The sequence below is a fragment of the Vanellus vanellus genome, assembly GCF_965231255.1.
Source record: "Vanellus vanellus genome assembly, contig: HAP1_SCAFFOLD_2072, whole genome shotgun sequence".
Classification (NCBI taxonomy): Eukaryota; Metazoa; Chordata; class Aves; order Charadriiformes; family Charadriidae; genus Vanellus; species Vanellus vanellus.
Window position 1 is genome coordinate 2869 of NW_028128203.1, and position 16674 is coordinate 19542.

The window sequence follows — 16674 nt, forward strand, 5'->3', positions numbered from 1 at the left end:
CGGGGGATACCGGGGGGATGGAGCTACTGGGAGAACTGGAATCGAGGTACTGGAGATACTGGGGGGGGACAGGGATAGTGTACTGGGTATACTGGGACCGCTGGGATGAGGATAGTGGGGGCACTGGGATGGGGTACTGGGGATAGTGGGGGTACTGGGAGAGCTGGACTCGGGGCACTGGGAGGCACTGGGAGGGGGCTCTGGCCCCCGTCACTGGTGCCCGTCTGTGAGGCTGTACTGGGAGCACTGGGAGCGTCTCCCATGGTGGGGGCTCAGGGCCTTACTGGGAGCACTGGGAGCCCCCCCCGGTGTCGCGGGGGGGGGGGTGGCCCAGTTTTGGGGGGGGGAGGGGCCGGTCCCCCCCCCCCCCCGGCCCCAGTTTAATCCCTTAATCCCCGTCCGGGATTGGTCCGGACGCAAATCGTTACTGGGATTAACTGGTGCTCCCTGGGCCCGGGCGGGGGGGGGCACTGCCCCCCCTCTCACCGCCGGTAATTAACGAACGGCTCCCGCGGGGGCAGCGCTGCGCTCGTTGCTGCGGGGCCTCAATTAACCGCCGTTAATTGGGAACGCGGGGGAGGGGCAGGGCGGGGCCGGGGGGTGTCGTGTGTCCCCCCTCAGCCCCGTGTCCCCCCCAGAAATACCGGTACCAAGATGAGGACAGCCCCCCCCTGGAGCAGAGCCCCGCCCACCTGCCCAGCCAGGTAAGCCCCGCCCACACCGGCCACGCCTGCGCCGGCCACACCCACGACCGGCCACACCCACTAAAGCCCCTCCCTGTCACGGGGGGGTGGTGATGTCATGGGGGTCGCGGGTATGGGTCACGGTGATGTCACGGGTGGTGTCATATGGGTCGTGATGATGTCATATGGGTTGTGGTGATGTCACGGGTGATGTCACATGGGTCGTGGTGATGTCATGGGGATTGTGATGTTGTATGGGTTGTGGTGATGTCACAATGGTCATGGTGATGTCACGGGCTGTGGTGATGTCACAAGTGATGCCATGGGGCTCGTGGTGACACCATGGCTCATGGTGATGTCATATGGGTTGTGATGACGTCACAGGCGGTGCCACAGGGGCCGCGGTGATGTCACAGGGCTCATGGCGATGTCATACACTGTCACGGGTGTTTTGGTGATGTCACAGTGGTGCGATGGGGATTGCGGTGACGTCACATGGGTTGTCATGATGTCACGGGGGGCGGTGTCATGGGGACGGTGGTGATGTCACGGGGCGCGCTGACATCACAGGCGGTATCACAGGGGGTGACGGTGACGTCACGGGGGGGGTGCTGATGTCACGCTCCGCGTCCCGCCCCTGTGGCGTTGCCGTGGCAACCGCGGGGGGTCTGACCCCCTCCCCTCCCCCCAGGCCAACTCTCCCCCCGTCATCGTCAACACCGACACGCTGGAGGCGCCCGCCTACGTGAGTGCCCCCCCCCTCCCCCCCCGGGGCCCTGTGCCCCCCCGTGTGCCCCCCCGTGTGCCCCCCCCCACGTGTGACCCCCCGTCCCCCCCCGCTGTCCCCACAGGTGAACGGCACTGAGGGGGAGATGGAGTATGAGGAGATCACGCTGGAGCGGGTGAGACCCCCCGCGACCCCCCCGGACCCCCAACCCCCCCAAACCGCCTGACACCCCCCCTGGGACCCCGGGACCCCCCCGGACCCCCAATCCCCCCCGGGAACCCCCAACCCACTGACCCCCTGGACCCCAACTTCCCCCCCGGGACCCCCCCGACCCTCTGGGGTGCCCCAAGGCCCCCCCATAGCCCCCCCATCTCCCCAACACCCCTCTGTGACCCCTCCCCCCACTGATCCTGGGCTCCCCCAATCCCCCCCCCCCCCCGACCCCCCCGAGATCCCGACAGCCCCCCCAACCCCAGGACCCTTCTGGGGGTCCCTGAGCCCCCCCAGCCCCCACATCGAACCCCTCTGTCCCCATTGCGGGGTGTTGGGTGCCCCCCCGTGTCGTCCCCCCCCCGCACTGACGGTGTCCCCCCCCCCGTGTGCCCTCCCCCCCCCCAGGGAAACTCGGGTTTGGGGTTCAGCATCGCGGGGGGCACCGACAACCCCCACGTCGGGGACGACCCCAGTATCTTCATCACCAAAATCATCCCCGGCGGCGCCGCAGCCCAGGACGGGCGCCTCAGGTGGGGACCCCCCGGGACCCCCCGGCACCCCCACGTCCCCCCCGAGTGCCCCCGGACCCCGCACGGACCCCGAGTGTGTGTTCGGAGGGGTGGAACCCCCCCGGGACCACCCGCTCTCCCCAGAACCTCCCCTGGGACCCCCAAAGCCCCCCCAGGACCGTTGCAGGACCCCCAGACCTCCCCCGGAACCCCCCCAGAGGCCCCCCGAGACCACACAGACCCCCCCAGGACTCCCCGGGACCCCACCTGGCACCATACCAGGACCCTCAGGCCCCCCACCCCCCTCCCAGAGCCCCCTTAGGACCCCCAGAGCCCCCCCGAGCTCTCCCAGGACCCCCCAGAACCTCCTTAGGACCCCCAGAACTCCCCCAGGACTCTCCAGACTCCACCAGACCCCCCAGAGCCCCTCAGAACTCCCCCAGAGCCCCCATAGGACCCCCAGACCCCCCAGAAGCCCCTTAGGACCCCTCAGAACCCCCATAGGACCCCCCAGAACTCCCCCAGGACCCCCCAGACGCCCCCAGAACCCCCTTAGGACCCCCCAGACCCCCCAGAAGCCCCTTAGGACCCCCCAGAACCCCCATAGGACCCCCAGACCCCCCAGAGCCCCTCAGAACCCCCATAGGACCCCCCAGAACTCCCCCAGGACCCCCCCAGACGCCCCCAGAACCACCTTAGGACCCCCCAGACGCCCCCAGAACCCCCTTAGGACCCCCCAGAACCCCCATAGGACCCCCCAGAGCCCCCCAGAAGCCCCTTAGGATCCCATAGGACCCCCCAGAACCCCCATAGGACCCCCCAGAGCCCCCTAGAACTCCCCCAGGACCACCCAGACCCCCCCAGAACCCCCCAGAGTGCCCTTAGGACCCCCCAGAACCCCCCCAGAGCCCCCTTAGGAGCCCCAGAACCCCATAGGGCCCCCCAGAACCCCCTTAGGACCCCCCAGAACCCCTCCAGAAGCCCCTTAGGCCCCCATAGGACCCCCCCGAGCCCCCCAGAACCCCCTTAGGACCCCCCAGACCCCCCAGAAGCCCCTTAGGATCCCCCAGAACCCCCATAGGACCCCCAGACTCACCAGAAGCCCCTTAGGACCCCCCAGAGCCCCCCAGAAGCCCCTTAGGATCCCATAGGACCCCCCAGAACCCCCATAGGACCCCCCAGAGCCCCCCAGAACTCCCCCAGGACCACCCAGAACCCCCCAGAACCCCCCAGAGTGCCCTTAGGACCCCCCAGAACCCCCCCAGAGCCTCCTTAGGAGCCCCAGAACCCCATAGGGCCCCCCAGAACCCCCTTAGGACCCCCCAGAACCCCTCCAGAAGCCCCTTAGGCCCCCATAGGACCCCCCCGAGCCCCCCAGAACCCCCCCATGACCCCCCAGAGCCCCCTTAGGACCCCCCAGAAGCCCCATAGGACCCCCCCGAGCCCCCCAGAACCCCCCAGGACCCCCCAAGACCCCCCCAGAGCCCCCTTAGGACCCCCCAGAACCCCCCCATGACCCCCCAGAACCCCCTTAGGACCCCCCAGAAGCCCCATAGGACTCCCCCGAGCCCCCAGAACCCCCCCAGAACCCCCCCAGACCCCCCCAGAGCCCCCTTAGGACCCCCCAGAACCCCCCCAGGACCCCCCAGACCCCCCCAGAAGCCCCCTAGGACCCCCCCCGGCCCCCCGGTCTGAGCGGTGCCTGCGCAGGGTGAACGACAGCATCCTCTTCGTCAACGAGGCGGACGTGCGGGAGGTGACGCACAGCGCGGCCGTGGAGGCGCTCAAGGAGGCCGGTGCCGTCGTCCGCCTCTACGTCATGCGCCGCAAGGCCCTGGCCGAGAAGGTGGTGGAGGTGAAGCTCATCAAGGGGCCCAAAGGTAGGGGGACCCCCGGGACCCCCAGGGACCAGCGCCGGCACCCCCAAACTTGGAGGGGCCCCGTGGGATCCCTTAAGGACCCCCCCAAACCCAGGGACCCCCAGGCACCCCTCGAGACCCCCACGGGCCAGCACCAGGACCCCCAAACCTGGGGGGCTCCAGGGGATCCCTTAAGGACCCCCCCCAAACCCAGCGACCCTCCCCAGACCCCCAGGGACCACCTGGGACCCACTGAGACCCCCCCAAACCCAGGGACCCCCAGGGACCAGTGCTGGCACCCCCAAACTTGGAGGGGCTCTGTGGGATCCCTTAAGGACCCCCCCAAACCCAGGGACACCCCCTCCAGGTGACCCCTGAACTTGGGGACCCCCCGGGACAGGAACTGGGACCCCTGAGCCCGGGGACCCCCGTGGGATCCCCTTGGGGACCCCCAAACCTGGAGATCTCCCTTGATTCAGCACTGGGACCCCCAAACATGGGGACCCCCCCCCCCCCCGAGCCCCCCCCCAAACCTGTGACCCCCAGGGATCAGCTTGGGGACCCCTGAACCCAGTGACCCCCCCAGGGACCCCCAAACCTGAGCCCCCCCCCCCCCAGGGACCAACACCGGGACCCCCAAACCCGCAGACCCCCACCCCGGGGCTTGTGGGACCCCCCCAAACCTGGGGGGGGGGGGGGGGAAGGTGACGCGGTGTGGGGGTCCCCCCCGACCCCCCCTGTCCCCCCCAGGACTGGGGTTCAGCATCGCGGGGGGTGTGGGCAACCAGCACATCCCGGGGGACAACAGCATCTACGTCACCAAAGTCATCGAGGGCGGCGCCGCGCACAAGGACGGGCGGCTGCAGATCGGGGACAAGATCCTGGCCGTGAGCGGGGACCGGGGACAGCGGGGACGGGACGGGGACGGGATGGGGTGGGGCCACCATGGGGACGGGGACGGAATGGGGTGGGGACACCATGGGGATGGGGACACCATGGGGATGGGGATGGGATGGGGACAGCATGGGGACGGGGACAGCATGGGGACACCCTGGAGACAGGATGGGATGGGGACACCCTGGGGATGGGGATGGGATGGGGACACCATGGGGATGGGGACGGGACGGGGACACCATGGGGACGGGGACGGGATGGGGACACCATGGGGATGGGATGGGATGGGGACAGCATGGGGATGGGGACAGCATGGGGACACCATGGGGACGGGGACACCATGGGGATGGGGACAGCATGGGGACACCCTGGAGACAGGATGGGATGGGGACACCCTGGGGATGGGGACACCATGGGGACGGGGATGGGATGGGAACACCCTGGGGACACCATGGGGATGGGGACGGGACGGGGACACCACGGGGACGGGATGGGGACACCATGGGGATGGGGACGGGATGGGGACAGGGACAGGACAGGGACAGAGTTAGTGACATGTTGGGGACAGGGATGGGGCCTTGTTTGGGGTGGGATGGGGACAGAGACAGGGACATGTTGGGGACAGGGGTGGGAACAGGGGCAGAGACATGGTGGGGACATGTTTGGGACGGGGACAAGGTCTGTGGCACGTTTGGGACAGGGTGGGGACAGGCAGCTGCCGGTCAGGGACAAGACGCTGTCCGTGACCAGGTGATGGTGACACCGTGGCTCTCCTGGGGTGGCCGTGTCACACCCCCGACGCTGTCCCCGACGCTGTCCCCAACGCTGTCCCCAACGCTGTCCCCGACGCTGTCCCCAACGCTGTCCCCGCAGGTGAACAACGTCAGCCTGGAGGACGTCATGCACGAGGACGCGGTGGCGGCGCTGAAGAACACCTACGACGTGGTGTACCTGCGCGTGGCCAAACCCGCCGCCACCTTCCTCGGGGACACCTTCGCGCCCCCCGACGTCACCAGCTGTGAGGGGGGGCGCAGCGGGGGGAGGGGGTGACACACACACGGGGAGGGGACACCGGACGCGCTGTCCCCTCTCCTCAGGGCGGTGGGAACCCCCTGTCCCCGCTGTCCCCGTCCCTTCGGGCCCTGACCCACCGTGGCCCCGCTGTCCCCTGACCCCGCGATGTCCCCGCGATGGCCCCGTGATGTCCCCACTGTCCCTGCTGTCTCCCTGCTGTCCCCTGACCCTGCGATGTCCCCTGCTGTGCCTGCTGTCCCCTGACCCCCCCAACCCCGCTGTCCCCATGCTGTCCCCTGACCCCGCTGTCCCCTGACCCCGCTGTCCCCTGACCCCGCCGTCCCCGTCCCCATGCTGTCCCCGTCCCCACGCTGTCCCTGTCCCCGCTGTCCCTGTCCCCGCTGTCCCTGTCCCTGTCCCCTCTGTCCCTGTCCCTGACCCCGCTGTCCCTGTCCCCGCTGTCCCTGTCCCCGCTGTCCCTGTCCCTGTCCCCTCTGTCCCTGTCCCCTCTGTCCCTGTCCCCTCTGTCCCTGTCCCCGTCCCCACGCTGTCCCTGCCCCTGTCCCCTCTGTCCCTGTCCCTGACCCCGCTGTCCCCGTCCCCACGCTGTCCCCGTCCCCACGCTGTCCCTGTCCCCTCTGTCCCTGTCCCTGACCCCGCTGTCCCTGTCCCCCGTCCCCATGCTGCCCCTGTCCCCTCTGTCCCTGTCCCCGTCCCCACGCTGTCCCTGTCCCCTGACCCCGCTGTCCCTGTCCCCGTCCCCACACTGTCCCCGTCCCCACGCTGCCCCTGACCCCGCTGTCCCTGTCCCCACGCTGTCCCCCGTCCCCTCTGTCCCTGTCCCTGACCCCGCTGTCCCTGTCCCCGTCCCCACGCTGTCCCCCGTCCCCTCTGTCCCTGTCCCCGTCCCCACGCTGTCCCTGACCCTGTCCCCTCTGTCCCTGTCCCTGACCCCGCTGTCCCTGTCCCCGTCCCCACGCTGTCCCTGTCCCCGTCCCCTCGCTGTCCCTGACCCCGCTGTCCCTGTCCCCGTCCCCACACTGTCCCCGTCCCCACGCTGCCCCTGACCCCGCTGTCCCTGTCCCCACGCTGTCCCCCGTCCCCTCTGTCCCTGTCCCTGACCCCGCTGTCCCTGTCCCCGTCCCCACGCTGTCCCCCGTCCCCTCTGTCCCTGTCCCCGTCCCCACGCTGTCCCTGACCCTGTCCCCTCTGTCCCTGTCCCTGACCCCGCTGTCCCTGTCCCCGTCCCCACGCTGTCCCTGTCCCCGTCCCCTCGCTGTCCCTGACCCCGCTGTCCCTGTCCCCGTCCCCACGCTGTCCCCGTCCCCACGCTGCCCCTGACCCCTCTGTCCCTGTCCCTGTCCCCTCTGTCCCTGTCCCCTCTGTCCCTGTCCCTGACCCCGCTGTCCCTGACCCCGCTGTCCCTGTCCCCGCTGTCCCTGTCCCTGACCCCTCTGTCCCTGTCCCTGACCCCGCTGTCCCTGTCCCCGTCCCCACACTGTTCCCGTCCCCTCGCTGTCCCTGTCCCCTCTGTCCCTGTCCCTGACCCCGCTGTCCCTGACCCCGCTGTCCCTGTCCCTGTCCCCGCTGTCCCTGTCCCTGTCCCCGCTGTCCCTGACCCCGCTGTCCCTGTCCCCGTCCCCACGCTGTCCCTGTCCCTGTCCCCTGACCCCGCTGTCCCTGACCCCGCTGTCCCTGTCCCTGACCCCGCTGTCCCTGTCCCCGTCCCCACACTGTCCCCGTCCCCACGCTGTCCCTGTCCCTGTCCCTGACCCCGCTGTCCCTGTCCCTGACCCCGCTGTCCCTGTCCCCAGCCTACTCGGCGCACCTGGACGCGGAGTTGGGTCCCCAGAGCTATCTGGGCCCCGAGTTCCCCCCGGCCATGACCCCCACCTCCCCCCGCCGCTACTCCCCCGGCCCCAAGGACCTGCTGGCCGAGGACGACGTCCCCAGGTACTGTCCCCAGGGCGTCCCCAAGGGCACGGCCCGGGGGTGGCCCACCGTCCCTGGCGTGTCCCCCTGTCCCCGGGGCTCTCCCCAAGGTCTCCTGCAGTGGCCCCATGGCCCCACGCTGTCCCCAAGGGCGTATCCCGGGGGTGTCCCCACGTCCTTGGGGTGTCCCCAAACCTGTCTGGGGGGTGTCCCAGCATCCGTGGGGTGTCCTCGTGTCCCTGGGCTGTCCCCAAGGTCTGCAGTGCCCCCATGGCCCCAGACTGTCCCCAAGGGCGTATCCCGGGGGTGTCCCCACGTCCTAGGGGTGTCCCACCATCCCGGGGGTGTCCCCAAGGGCACGTCCTGGGGGTGTCCCCACATCTCTGGGGGTGTCCCACCATCCCGGGGGTGTCCCCAAGGGCACGTCCTGGGGGTGTCCCCACATCTCTGGGGGTGTCCCACCATCCCGGGGGTGTCCCCAAGGGCACGTCCTGGAGGTGTCCCCACATCTCTGGGGGTGTCCCACCATCCCGGGGGTGTCCCCAAGGGCACGTCCTGGGGGTGTCCCCACATCTCTGGGGGTGTCCCACCATCCCGGGGTGTCCCCAAGGGCACGTCCTGGGGGTGTCCCCACGGCCCAGGGGTGTCCCACCATCCCGGGGGTGTCCCCGCACTGCCCCTGAGGTGTCCCCCCGTCCCCGGGCTGTCCCCGCGTCGCCCCGGCGTGTCCCCACCGCCGTCCCCGATGTCCCCAGGGAGCCGCGGCGCATCGTCATCCACCGGGGCTCCACGGGACTCGGCTTCAACATCGTGGGGGGAGAGGACGGCGAAGGCATCTTCATCTCCTTCATCCTGGCGGGGGGCCCGGCCGACCTCAGCGGGGAGCTGCGCAAGGGCGACCAGATCCTCTCCGTGAGCCCCACGGCCCGACCCACGGCCCGACCCACGGCCACGTGTCCCCACGGCCACGTGTCCCCATGGCCATGTGTCCCCACGGCCACGTGTCCCCGGGGCCAGACCCACAGCCAGACCCATCGCCACGTGGCCTCATGGCCAGCCCCACAGCAACATGTCCCCACGGCCAGCCCCACGGCCAGCCCCACGGCGACATGTCCCTGTGGCCAGCCCCGTAGCCATGTGGCCCCATAGCCAGCCCCGTGGCCAGACCCATAGCGACATGTCCCCGCAGCCAACCCCATGGACAGACCCACAGCCACGTGGCCCCATGGCTGTCCCCACAGCCGGACCCATAGCGACGTGTCCCCATCTCTGTCCCCACAGTGCCACATCTCAGTCCCCGCCATCATCCCCACAGCCGTGTCCCCATTGTCAGCCCCATAGCCACGTGTCCCCATGGCTGTCCCCGTCACCCCACAGCACCGTGTCCCCATGGCTGTCCCCATCTTCCTCCCCACAGTGACGCGTCTCTGTCCCCGTCCCCATCGTCATCCCCACGGTGAAGCGTCCCCATCGCTGTCCCCATGGCCGCTCCCCCACGCGGACGTGTCCCCACTGCCATCCCCACAGCTGTCCCCATCCCCGTGACCGCGCTGACACCTCCCTGTCCCCATCATCATCCCTAAGGTGATGTGTCCCCACCCCGTCCCCATCATCAGCCCCACAGTGACGCGTCCCCATCGCTGTCCCCTCCCCGTCGTGACACGTCCCTGTCCCCCTCCCCATTGTGACATGTCCCCATCCCTGACCCCTCCCCATGGTGACATACCCCTGTCCCCCTCCCCACAGTGAGCGGTTTCCATCGCTGTCCCTCTCCCCATGGTGGCATGTCCCCGTCCCCATCCTCATCCCCACAGTGATGTGTCCCCACCACTGTCCCCCTCCCCATCGCGACACGTCCCCATTGCTGTCCCCATCCTCACTGTGACATGTCCCCATCGCTCTCCCCCTCCCCACAGTGATGTGTCCCCATCCCTGTCCCCAAAGTTGCACATCCCCGTCCCCATCCTCATCCCCACGGTGACGTGTCCCCATCGCTGTCCCCCTCCCCACGGTGACGCATCCCCACCACTGTCCCCCTCCCCATCGCGACACATCCCCATCCTCATGGTGACATGTCCCATCCCTGTCCCCAAAGTCACACGTCCCTGTCCCCCTCCTCGTCCCCATCCCCACGGTGACGTGTCCCCATCGCTGTCCCCCTCCCAATGGTGACATGTCCCATCCCTGTCCCCAAAGTCACACGTCCCTGTCCCCCTCCTCATCCTCATCCCCACGGTGACGTGTCCCCATCGCTGTCCCCCTCCCCACAGTGACGCATCCCCACCACTGTCCCCCTCCCCATCGCTGTCCCCATCCTCATGGTGACATGTCCCATCCCTGTCCCCAAAGTCACACATCCCTGTCCCCATCCTCGTCCCCATCCCCACGGTGACGTGTCCCCATCGCTGTCCCCCTCCCAATGGTGACATGTCCCATCCCTGTCCCCAAAGTCACACGTCCCTGTCCCCATCCTCGTCCCCATCCCCGCGGTGATGTGTCCCCATCGCTGTCCCCCTCCCCGCGGTGACACGTCCCCCCGTCCCGCAGGTGAACGGGGTGGACCTCCGCAGCGCCACGCACGAGCAGGCGGCGGTGGCACTGAAGAACGCCGGACAGACCGTCACCATCATCGCCCAGTACAAACCCGAGGGTGAGCGGGGAGGGGGGAGGAGGAGAAAGAGGAGGGGGTGTCCCCGCGGGGGTGTCCCCGGGTGTCCCCTCACCCCCCGTCCCCGCAGAGTACAGCCGCTTCGAGGCCAAGATCCACGACCTGCGGGAGCAGCTGCTGAGCAGCAGCCTCGGCTCGGGCAGCGCGTCGCTGCGCAGCGACCCCAAACGCGGCTTCTACGTCCGGTCAGCGGGGACTGGGGACACGGGGGGACAATGGGGACACGGGGGGACAATGGGGACACGGGGACAATGGGGGTGACACGGGGACAGGGGGCTCTCGGGCAGCGCGTCGCTGCGCAGCGACCCCAAACGCGGCTTCTACGTCCGGTCAGGGGACACTGGGGACACGGGGGGACAATGGGGACACGGGGGGACAATGGGGGACGTGGGCGACATGGGGACAATGGGGGTGACACGGGGACAGGGGGCTCTTGGGCAGCGCGTCGCTGCGCAGCGACCCCAAACGCGGCTTCTACGTCCGGTCAGGGGACATGGGGGACACGGGGGGACAATGGGGACACGGGGGGACAATGGGGGACACGGGGGACGTGGGGACGCAGGTGTGACACGGGGACAGGGGGCTCTCGGGCAGCGCGTCGCTGCGCAGCGACCCCAAACGCGGCTTCTACGTCCGGTCAGGGGACACTGGGGACACGGGGGACATGGGGGGACAATGGGGACACGGGGGGACAATGGGGGACACGGGGGACGTGGGGACGCAGGTGTGACACGGGGACAGGGGGCTCTCGGGCAGCGCGTCGCTGCGCAGCGACCCCAAACGCGGCTTCTACGTCCGGTCAGGGGACACGGGGGACACGGGGGGACAATGGGGACATGGGGACAATGGGGGATGTGGGCGACATGGGGACAATGGGGGTGACACGGGGACAGGGGGCTCTTGGGCAGCGCGTCGCTGCGCAGCGACCCCAAATGTGGCTTCTACGTCTGGTCAGGGGACACTGGGGACACGGGGACATTGGGGACACAGGGGGACATTTGGGACAATGGGGGACATGGGGACAATGGGGGTGACACGGGGACAGGGGGCTCTCGGGCAGCGCGTCGCTGCGCAGCGACCCCAAACGCGGCTTCTACGTCCGGTCAGGGGGGACTGGGGACACGGGGGACGTGGGGGGACACTGGGGACAATGGGGGACACAGGGGACGTGGGGACGCAGGGGTGACACGGGGACAGGGGGCTCTCGGGCAGTGCGTCACTGCGCAGCGACCCCAAACGCGGCTTCTACGTCCGGTCAGCGGGGACTGGGGACACGGGGGGACAATGAGGACAATGGGGACACGGGGGGACAATGGGGACACGGGGACAATGGGGGACGTGGGCGACATGGGGACAATGGGGGTGACACGGGGACAGGGGGCTCTCGGGCAGCGCGTCGCTGCGCAGCGACCCCAAACACGGCTTCTACGTCCGGTCAGGGGGGACTGGGGACACGGGGGGACAATGGGGACACGGGGGGACAATGGAGGACACGGGGGACGTGGGGACGCAGGGGTGACACGGGGACAGGGGGCTCTCGGGCAGCGCGTCGCTGCGCAGCGACCCCAAATGTGGCTTCTACGTCCGGTCAGGGGACACTGGGACATTGGGGACACAGGGGGACATTGGGGACAATGGGGGACATGGGGACAATGGGGGTGACACGGGGACAGGGGGCTCTCGGGCAGTGCGTCGCTGTGCGGTGACACAGGGGGACATGAGAGACACTGGGGGGGTCACTGAGGGACATGGGGTGACATTGGGGGGTCATGGGGGGACACCAGGGGTGTGACAGGGGGTCATTGGGGGACACTGGGGTGTCACGGGGGGACACCAGTGTGTCAACCCCCCCATGGGGGGGGGTGTCACCGGGGGGGGTGTCCCTCGGGGACGGTGGGTGACCAGTGGGTGACGGCGGTGTCCCCGGGGCGGTGGGTGACATTGGTGTCCCGGGGGGGGGTGACTTTGGTGTCCCCGGGGGGGGGTGACGGCGGTGTCCCCGGGGGGGGGGTGACATTGGTGTCCCGGGGGGGGGGTGACGGCGGTGTCCCCGGGGGGTGAGTGACGGTGGTGTCCCCGGGGGGGGGTGACTTTGGTGTCCCGGGGGGGTGACGGCGGTGTCCCCGCAGGGCGCTCTTCGACTACGACAAGGCGAAGGACTGCGGGTTCCTGAGCCAGGCCCTGAGCTTCCGCTTCGGGGACGTCCTGCACGTGCTCGACGCCTCCGACGAGGAGTGGTGGCAGGCGCGACACGTCCTCCCCCCCGGGCAGCCCCCCGACATCGGCTTCGTCCCCAGCAAGCGCCGGTGCGGGGCACTGGGGGGACTGGGAGGCACTGGGAGAGGACTGGGGGGGACTGGGAGGCGGGTGGGGGGCACTGGGAGGGGACTGGGGGGAGATTCAAGGGGACTGGGGGGCACTGGAAGGGGACTGGGAGGGGGGTGGGGGGGAGTGGGGGGAGATTCAAGGGGACTGGGGGGCACTGGGGGGCACTGGGGGGCACTGGAAGGGGAGTGGGAGGGGGGTGGGGGGGAGTGGGAGGAGATTCAAGGGGACTGGGGGGCACTGGGAGGGGAGTGGGGAGACTGGGAGGGGAGCTGGGGGCACTAGGGGGGGAGTAGGGGGCACTGGAGGGGGATTCAAGGGTACTGGAGGGTACTGGGAGGGGCTGGGAGGCACTGGAGGGAACTTGGGGGGACTGGGAGGGGAGTGGGGGGCACTGGGAAGGGCGCGGGGGGGGGTTTCAAGGGTACTGGGGGCACTGGGGGGGACTGGGAGGGGACCGTCAGGGACTGGGTGGGACACAGAGACACTGGAAGGGAACTGGGGGGGACTCAGGGGGACTGGAGGGCACTGGGAGTGACTGGGGGGGTACTGGGAGCACTGGGGGGGGCACTGGGGGGATACTGGGAGCACTGGGAGAGCAGTGCGGGCTGTCCCCGGCGCAGGGTGGAGCGGCGGGAGTGGACGCGGCTAAAGGCCAAGGTGAGACCCCCCTCCCCCCCTCCGGGGACCCCCCCGGACCCCCCTCCCCCCACCCCCCCTCACGCTCTCCTCTCTCTCTCGCTGCCCCCCCCCAGGATCGGGTCCCCGGATCGGGCTCACAAGGTGGGTGCTGCCCCCCCCCGTCCCCCCCTTTGTCCCCCCAACACTCTCTGTCCCCCACTCTGCTCCTCGGGGGGGGGGGTGGGGGGTGGTCTCCTGGGGGGGGAGGGGGTTGACCCCCCCCCCGGGATGTGGGGGGTTCCCTGGGGGGGGGGGGTGGGGGTGTCCCCAACAGTGAGGGGGGGTCTGACGCGGTGCCCCCCCCCCCAGGGCGGGAGGAGGCGGTGCTGAGCTACGAGACGGTGACGCAGATGGAAGGTGAGGGGGGGGTGGGGGGGGGGAATTGGGGGGTTTGGGGGGTCTCGTGTCACCCCCCAGTGGGGGGGGGGCCCCCAGTGACCCCCCCCCGTCCCCCCCAGTGCACTACGCCCGTCCCATCATCATCCTGGGCCCCACCAAGGACCGCGTCAACGACGATCTCCTCTCCGAGTTCCCCGACAAGTTCGGGTCCTGCGTCCCCCGTGAGTGGGGACATTGGGGGACACGGGGGGGTGGGGTGGGACACCGGGGACACACACACAGGGGGGTTACGGACCCCCCCCACGTCCCTGGAGGTCCCCAGGCGGCACTGTCACCGCAGACGTGGCCGTGTCCCTGCGGTCCTGTCTCCGTGTGCCCGTGGTGCCACGTCCTTGTCCCCACGTCCCCACGTCCCCATATCCGCCCCCCTGTCCCCGTCCCCATGGCCACGTCCCCCACACTGTCCCCACACACGACGTGGCCCAAGAGGGACGGCCACCACTGCCATTGTCCCCCGTCCCTGTCCCCACATCTCTGACCCACGTCCCCGTCCCTGTCCCCACATCCCTGTCCCCATCCCCGTCCCTGTCCCCATATCCCCGTCCCCATCCCTGTGTCCCTGTCCCCATGTCCTCATGCCCACGTCCCCACCTCCCCGTCCCTGTCCCCACGTCCCCACGTCCTTCTCCCCACCCCCACGTCCCCCTCCCCACGGCTGAGCTCGTCCCCGTCCCCGTCCCGTCCCCGTCCCCAGACACGACGCGGCCCAAGCGGGAGTATGAGGTGGACGGTCGCGACTATCACTTCGTGGCGTCGCGGGAGCGGATGGAGAAGGACATTCAGGGCCATAAGTTCATCGAGGCGGGACAGTACAACAGTCACCTCTACGGCACCAGCGTCCAGTCCGTGCGCGAGGTGGCCGAGCAGGTGGGGACGCCGCGGGGACACCGGCGGGGTGGCACTGGGGTGGCCCCGAGGGTGGCACCAGGGGAGCTCAAGGGTGGCACCGGGGCGCCGCCGTGGGCATCACTGGGGCGTCCCCAAGGGGGGCACTTGGGTGTCCATGCTGGTGGCACCGAGGTGGCCCTGAGGGTGGCGCTGGGGTGTCCCCAATGGTGGCCCCAGCGGTGGCACAGGGGGGTGGCTGTGCGCTTGTCACCGGGGTCACCCCGGGGGGGCTCAGGGGGTGACAGTGGGGTGTCCCCGAGGGTGGCGGTCCTGGGGGGTCCCCATGGGCATCAGGGGGGTGGCAGCGGGGTGGCACTGGGCTGTGGCGACTTGTGCGCCCCCCCCCCGGGGCGTGGCCAGGGCGTGGCCGTGACGTGTGCGGGGCGGGGCAGGGCAAGCACTGCATCCTGGACGTGTCGGCCAACGCGGTGCGGCGGCTGCAGGCGGCGCAGCTCCACCCCATCGCCATCTTCATCCGCCCCAAGTCCCTGGAGAACGTCCTGTGAGGGGCGGGGCCTGTCGCGGGGGGCGGGGCCTGTCGCGGGGGCGGGGCTTGTCGCGGGGGCGGGGCCGGGAGGGGACTCGAACCAGCGCTGCGGTGGGGTGGGGTGTGTGTGGCCTGGCTGCGGGGGGCGTGGTTTGGCGGAGGGGGCGTGGTCTGGTTGGTGGAGGCGTGGTGTGGCTGCGGGGGAGGCGTGGCTTAGCAAGGTGGTGGGGAGGGGGCGGGGCTTGTGGAGCAGGTGGGCGGGACCGAAGATGGGTGGGGCTTGTGTGGGCAGAGGGGGTGGTGGGCGGAGTCTGGGTGAAAGGCGGGGCTTGCGGCTCGGGGGCGGGGCTGCGCTGGGGATGTGGCCTGTACTGGGTTGGGGCAAGGTGGCTTGTGAAGGGGCGTGGCCTGGAGCGGTGGGCGTGGCCTGGAGCGGTGTCCCCGCCCCCCAGGGAGATCAGCAAGCGCGTGACGGAGGAACAGGCGCGAAAGGCCTTCGACCGCGCGACCAAACTGGAACAGGAGTTCACCGAGTGCTTCTCCGGTGCGCGGGGGGGGGGCGGGACACGCGGGACCCCCCCCAGGGACCCACAGACCCCCCCCGACACCCCCCAGGGACCCATAGAGCCCCACAGACCCCCCCCGACACCCCCCAGGGACCCATAGAGCCCCACAGACCCCCCCCAGGGACCCACAGAACCCCCCCACAGGGACACCCCACCCCCCCCCAGGGACCCACAGACCCCCCCAGGGCACCCAGAGACCTCCCAGACTCCCCCCGGAGAGCCCCCCCCACTCCATGTGCCCCCCCCCCCCCCCAGGGACCCCCAAAGACCCCCCGAGCCCCACAGAGACACCCCCAAGTACCCCTGGGACTCCCCCTCCCGCAGGGACCCCCCCGATACCCCCCAACAGTGACCCTATTTAAACCCCCACATACCCCCTCACCCCCCAGGGTTCCCCCCCCCCAAATTAACCCCTTCCCCCCCTCCCCCCCCCCCCCAGCCATGGTGGAGGGTGACAGCTTCGAGGAGATCTACCACAAGGTCAAACGCGTCATCGAGGAGCTGTCGGGTCCCTACATCTGGGTGCCGGCCCGCGAGCGGCTCTAGGGGTGGGGGACCCCCGCAGCCCCCCCCCCACCCCAGCACACACCCCCCCTCCTCCCGGGGGGGGGGAAGGGGCTCCCCCGACCCCCCAAACCGGCTGGGACCCCCCCCCCCCAGCGCTGGGGGTGGCTGCATGCGCGGGACGCCGTGGGGGAGGGGGGAAAAAGCGGGGGGGGGGGTGGGGGGGGAAGCCCCCCCCCTTCTCTGGGGTTTGGGGGTGTCTCCCCGTCCCCCCTCCCCCCACGACGTCTTTGGGGGGGCGTCTGACCTGCCACCCCCCCCGCAC

At 70.3% G+C, this 16674-nt stretch overlaps 1 protein-coding gene across 1 annotated transcript; it reads left to right on the plus strand.

Moving 5' to 3' along the window:
* The first annotated feature begins 660 nt into the window (after positions 1-660).
* Positions 661-16668, plus strand: DLG4 (discs large MAGUK scaffold protein 4). The gene is made up of 20 exons (XM_082500537.1): positions 661-704; positions 1375-1428; positions 1535-1585; positions 2029-2153; positions 3843-4012; positions 4742-4878; positions 5759-5903; positions 7714-7852; positions 8587-8743; positions 10379-10481; positions 10570-10684; positions 12629-12805; positions 13448-13484; positions 13580-13607; positions 13815-13862; positions 13964-14065; positions 14599-14771; positions 15185-15294; positions 15732-15823; positions 16285-16668. Exons 3-20 carry the CDS (start codon positions 1556-1558, stop codon positions 16389-16391), a joined length of 1995 nt encoding a protein of 664 aa, XP_082356663.1. The 5' UTR covers positions 661-704; positions 1375-1428; positions 1535-1555; the 3' UTR covers positions 16392-16668.
* Positions 16669-16674: the final 6 nt, after the last annotated feature.

Bases quoted from the DNA above. Each gene is read 5' to 3' on its own strand.
- DLG4 (XM_082500537.1), top strand. From the start codon at position 1,556: ATGGAGTATGAGGAGATCACGCTGGAGCGG. The intron at 2,154-3,842 runs GTGGGGACCCCC...GTGCCTGCGCAG, and splicing joins GCCCAGGACGGGCGCCTCAG to GGTGAACGACAGCATCCTCT. The intron at 14,772-15,184 runs GTGGGGACGCCG...GGGGCGGGGCAG, and splicing joins TGCGCGAGGTGGCCGAGCAG to GGCAAGCACTGCATCCTGGA.